The sequence below is a fragment of the Perkinsus marinus genome, assembly GCF_000006405.1.
Source record: "Perkinsus marinus ATCC 50983 genomic scaffold scf_1104296964066, whole genome shotgun sequence".
Classification (NCBI taxonomy): Eukaryota; Perkinsozoa; order Perkinsida; family Perkinsidae; genus Perkinsus; species Perkinsus marinus.
The window spans coordinates 53891-59210 of NW_003204833.1; the positions used below are offsets into that span (position 1 = coordinate 53891).

Genomic DNA, 5320 nt, shown 5'->3' on the forward strand with positions numbered 1-5320 from the left:
GGTTGATTTTACTGTTTTTCTATCAGATCGACGTGTGTCTGTTATCCTTCGCGGATCTGCAGCATTGCGGTGCATGGCCCTACGTGTATTGCCACTTGAGGCCTAAGAAACTCCAATACGCTGTAGCCCCTCCCCCTGTTGGGGAGGCTGATGCTGCTGCTAGTAGTAGTAGCAGCAAGAACAGCAATCAACCATCGAATGGGGCCATGGTACTGGCGACAGAGCCTGTGAGGCGTCTTGGTGAGCTCACCCTCACGGCACTGCATGAGGACATAGATAAGGTAATAGAAGCCTGGACGACTCGCACTGATAGGAAGCAGTGTGGGGATATATGTTTGGTTTTCGAAACTGAACTCGGAAGTTTCCTTACTACATTATGCAAATTCACGCACGATTTGGGTAGAAGTATACAAAAAATAGGATATTTTTTTCCGAAATTTCCTCGGAATTTTCACATTCCTACCGTCACATGTTGTTGACTGTGTACATATATTCCCAAACCGCTAGGAAGTGGTCGCCTTACGGTTGGGATTGTTTTGGCTGAGCTCGAGCTGGTCTTGACAGATGAGGGATGCGGTGACGACTACTAACGACTGGTTGTTGACCATCGATGACACTATTATGGCTTTTAATGGAGCAGTGACGCCTTTGCAGTATGGGGAGGGCGTCATGTTCACCATGCGAGGCGATGCTGGGGCCAATGCGAAAGGGCCGACTGTGAGGTTCACCCCTTTACCTGCTGGGAGGATGCTGGGCGGAGCTTATTGGAGGATTGATGTCGGCTCGCAAAGTATGGTATATGCTGTGGATTATCAAATGGCTGGGGATAGGCATTTGAATGGTATGGAGTTGCCGCCGCCGGAGCAGGTAGGAGGATAGGGAGGGAGGTGCGTGGTGGTGGTACTTGGGAGCTCAGGCACCGCCTAGCGTATTGATCACTAATACGATGCCTCCAGCGGTGGAGGGTGCAGTAACGTGTGCTGGTCAGGGCGCTACAAGTAATGTAGCGACGGAGAGTAGGAGGACTTATGATGCTGGGATTACAGCTTCGAGGTAGTAATAATAGTACTGAGAGCATTGTGTGGAAGCGGTTGTTGTGGTCAGGTCTAACAGGCGCTATGCTCAGGCCGAGGAGGCTCTGCTAGGGATGGTGCTAAGGTCTCTGAGGAAGGATGGTACAGTGTTGTTACCAGTGGATTGTTGTTCAACAGGTTGGACGCTCATGCCATTGCCTTTGATATCATAAACCTGCTTATGCTCAGGTCGTGTGTTGGAGTTGCTGTTGCTCCTTGAGGCCGCATGGGCTGCTGATGCCGGCCTGCAGGTAGGCTTATAAGCAGAGTAGATTTGATCCATAATATGTGTAGGTCTACCCTGTAGTGTATGTGTCGCCACTCGGGGACGTGGTACTCGATCAGATCAAGATAAGGATGGAGTGGATGAGCAGAGTGGTGGGTGGGCTGTTACCATCATTAGTGTTGAAAAAATATGCACATGGTCAAGTACATGAAAATTGTGGTTAGTTTCTGTGCATTTGTATCTGGGTTTGTATCAGGTGGTGAAAGCAATCATAAATAACAGCATTAATCCTTTTAGGTTCATAACGACTTCGATACGTCGATGGGCTTCATGTACCATCCCTTCCTCTTCCAACATGTTCAGCTGTGCTCCAGCTTTCAAGATTTCGCCCAGAACTACCCGGCGCGAAAGCCCAAGGTGAGCAGCGGGAAAGGACGTATGCGGTGAGGAGTGGTTTTAGGTTGTTTTGGCATCTAGTGCGTCCTTGGAGATCGGGGATGCTAGGGAAATATTCTGTCGTATGTGTGGCGACCCCAACAGTACAGTCATATTCACTACGTCTGATGTTGCCTATCGAGACTGCCTCGCACAGAGGGTCATACATGACTTCGTTGTGGAGAGGCCTGAAAACCCCAACGGTAGGAGGTTGCTGCGCTCCAAACTGCCGTTGCATTGTACAGGGTCAACCTATTGTTGCAATATGTGTTTGGTTTCCTCGGCTGAGTTGGGGAGTTTTTTTCCACCAAGTATGGATGATTACTCGTGGACTTGGGTAGAAATGTATGGAAACCGAGAAAAATTTCCAAAAATTACCTCGAAATTTTCCCAACAGTAGTATGTTGTCAGAACCCGTCACGTATCGGGAGACGCAGTATATCAAGAGCTCCTACACGGATGAACAGCTTCGTGAGGTCTATAGGGAGAGTCTGGCAAGGGAGTCCCAGGAGGAGGTAATGGGGTAATTTCGTGGCGAGTGACGCAGCATTGTTGGTAGCTTGCGATGAGGCGTCGTCGGAAAGAGCGTGATCGTCGCGAGAAGATGGCGGCCCAGAAGGCAGCGGTGGCGAGGCGCCAGCAGCAGAGTATGGCGGAGAGCTACGCGGAGGGCATGGCTAAGCAAATGCTGCAGAAAACTGGGCTAGTACTCGGACGAGTTCTTAGCAGAGATATTTGTTTGTATTTGATATTGTCAGGCGAGTGCTAAGAATAACGAGGGAGAGGGTGGGGGCTCGGGTACTGCTTTGATATCATTGGAGAGCAAAAACCAAGCATCGGTGTATGACGTGGAGGGCGGACAAGTAAATGGCTTCTTCAGACCCGGTAAGTGACGTGTTACGGGTTCTGATACCACTCAGGGGAGTAGTATTATTTGTGAGGGCAGGGCTTATACCGTACTGGGTGCGTATCGTCGGAGTCTTGGCTGTGTTAGAGATGAATAAATATCAGCAAACTTACACTTGATTTTTGTGGCGTGTGACAAACATGAATACGTATGCATGAGACACTTCTGTAGAGCTTGCACGGGACCAGGTGTGGTATTGGTTTTTCTCAGGCATGTTCTACTCGCAGACAGCTGCAGCGCCTTCGGCTAGTGGAGGGGGGAGTGCTGGAGCGGCGACAGGTGGTGGAGGAAGAGGGGCTATGGGAGGAGGAGGAACAGGAGGGGTTGATGATGATGAGGAGCTTGGAGGAGTAGCTGCTGGAGGAGCCCAGATGGCGGACGAGTAAGCTGTATGGGTAGAGGGGGAATTTCGTGGCGCAGTGACGGAAGTTTGGGGGGTGAGCTTCGTGATGACCGCGCTATACGGGTATGCCTTGGATGGGATTTTAGACTACCCGTCAATACGCTCTCTCTAATACTCTTGCCTCGATGAGTCAGAACCGTGTCCGTTTAGTCTGAGATTAATGTGATTGGAAAAGAGTGGTGACACGATAGGCATGTAGGGTGTCACCATGGCAGGTACGGTGTTCGATTGGACAGTAGCGTAATTGACTCTTGGCGAGCTCATGCGGAGTCTGATTTTATGAGGATGAAGCGCTTCCGGAAGGGGTGGTATCATGACGACTATCCGGATAAGAAGGAGATGAAGGATGAGCCTCATGGACGTAAGCATATCTTAGGTTCAACTGTGAAAGATACAAATGAGGTTGTTAGATTTCCGCGTTAAACAACAGATGAAGGTCGCTAAGGACGAGCTGAAGGCTGATATTGGGGAGGATGATGGGCATCAGCGAATGAAGGTATGTCGGTGAATAGTCCTATCGAGAGCATCAACCAGTGTTGGAGTAGGAATATATGTTTGCTTTCCTCAGCTGAGCTCGTGAGTTTCCTCACTAGGAGCTTGTATACGAATTTGGGTAGGAGAAGAATTTTCCCGAAATTTTATCATATTTGCATATTTTCGCATACTAGCACTACCAGTAGAGCCTGTGTGCGCTGTGTCATTAGGCTGATCCCAATGCAGCCCCTGGCACGGACGACCACGACAGTTTTGATTGGCGACGAGATCTCCAAGTTCGCTTTGGAGAGCCCAAGATGGTCGAGACGCGTGAACGTGTGATTCGAGTCGGCTGCAAGGTTAAACTGATGGCTCCGGGCAACGGCATTGACGGCCTCGCTACTCCCCAGCACAGGTAGTCTGTCATGTCTGCTCTACGGTGCTTACATCGGTGTAGGCACGAGCTGTTGGCGAGGTTACGACCGCGCCATCTGGTCATTCTGCCATCTGTAAATGCTGACGACCTTGAGCTGATGATACATAGGACTGACTCTATGTTTGCCACTGGGAAGGGAGGCCAGGTGGGTTCGCTGGATGTGGTCGATTGACGTGTGCTATCTCATCGCAGGCATACGTCTGTCAAAGTGGTCGTGAACGAGGGGAGATCGAACTACAGCCTGTGCAGTTCTCATTGAGACCACGGAAACGACAGGTTGGATTCTTATTGGTCGACTTGGGAAATGTCTGTTTTCTTCGATCAGTGCTATCTTGATAAGAGCCTTCAAAGGGAGTTGAAGTACATACGCGTTGTAGCTAGAAATAGCGATAAGGCTAGACCTGGTAGGCCGCCATATATCATAATATGAACACTCATGTGTTTGTTCATTTTAGATGCACTCAACAGGTCCTGTGCTAAAGTGGCTCTGTGCCGAGTGGCATTGACATCAGCGGCCGATTCTACGGACGCTCCCTCCCGTACGGCAAGTGGCGAGCCTATTGGGACGGTCTTGAAGGATTCTGAGGGGGAGTCTGGGGTGGTGGTAGGAGAATCTCAAGAGGAGCAGGAGGCTGCTGCGGCGGAAGAGGTGAACACTACATGGTCATCGTCTTATGCATATTCAAGTTCAAGAGTTCATGGAATTTCAGATTCTCTGTCGTCCAGGCTTATTGCTATCGTCGAAGCCTTTGCAATTGGCGACTCTTCGTGACCGTCTTAAAAAGAAGTTTGTCGCTCGTGGCAATGAATCGGTTGGTGGCTCAGTAGCTTTCAAGACTCGGCCGAAGGGAGGGCTGGTCAGCAATGGGGAGTTCACTATGACGCCTATGTCCAATAGAATGCTCGTTGTGGACTCACCCGAGGGAGGGGAAGTGACGGTGGATACTCATCATCAAGGGAGGTAGGAGGGAATCGTCTTGTGGCTGGGTGGTGACACACTTAGTACATGTGTCACACAGTGGGAAAATGGAAAAATTTTGAGAAAATTCTTGAAATTTCTTGTTAGCTTTAGTGCACGTTTGCTCTATTTCGTGTGTAAATTTGTATAATTAGTGAGGAAACTCCTGAGCTCAGCAGCTGAGGAAAGCAAACATGTATTTGCAACTCTCCAGCGACTCATTATCCGGGGTGAGAAATGGTACGTATGTTGTCGACGAGGAGCGAAGTTTTATTGAGAGCATGGGTGTAAATTTTTATGCTGAAGTCAGCTTAGTGGCCTTGCATGAGGATCGATTTTCTCCCAGGCCGGCAGCGAGAGAAGCTGCTCAGGATTTGGGTATGGCGCCTGGCGGGGCATTGGGTGAGG

General features: G+C 49.8%; 1 protein-coding gene across 1 annotated transcript in view; it reads left to right on the plus strand.

Annotated features, from left to right (window-relative positions):
• Pmar_PMAR026010 (cleavage and polyadenylation specificity factor, putative) overlaps positions 1-5320 on the plus strand; it is a gene marked incomplete at both ends in the record, with an annotated part of 5722 nt that overhangs the window by 223 nt on the left and 179 nt on the right. The window contains 21 exons of the mRNA XM_002770991.1: positions 27-281; positions 565-867; positions 917-1053; positions 1105-1211; positions 1263-1324; positions 1368-1451; positions 1597-1716; positions 1760-1937; positions 2146-2249; positions 2294-2440; positions 2493-2619; positions 2852-3023; positions 3260-3405; positions 3455-3540; positions 3749-3933; positions 3976-4099; positions 4147-4230; positions 4280-4358; positions 4410-4603; positions 4665-4915; positions 5259-5314. Of these exons, the coding sequence (XP_002771037.1) occupies positions 27-281; positions 565-867; positions 917-1053; positions 1105-1211; positions 1263-1324; positions 1368-1451; positions 1597-1716; positions 1760-1937; positions 2146-2249; positions 2294-2440; positions 2493-2619; positions 2852-3023; positions 3260-3405; positions 3455-3540; positions 3749-3933; positions 3976-4099; positions 4147-4230; positions 4280-4358; positions 4410-4603; positions 4665-4915; positions 5259-5314 (3001 nt within the window). The remainder of the gene's footprint in view (positions 1-26; positions 282-564; positions 868-916; positions 1054-1104; positions 1212-1262; positions 1325-1367; positions 1452-1596; positions 1717-1759; positions 1938-2145; positions 2250-2293; positions 2441-2492; positions 2620-2851; positions 3024-3259; positions 3406-3454; positions 3541-3748; positions 3934-3975; positions 4100-4146; positions 4231-4279; positions 4359-4409; positions 4604-4664; positions 4916-5258; positions 5315-5320) is intronic.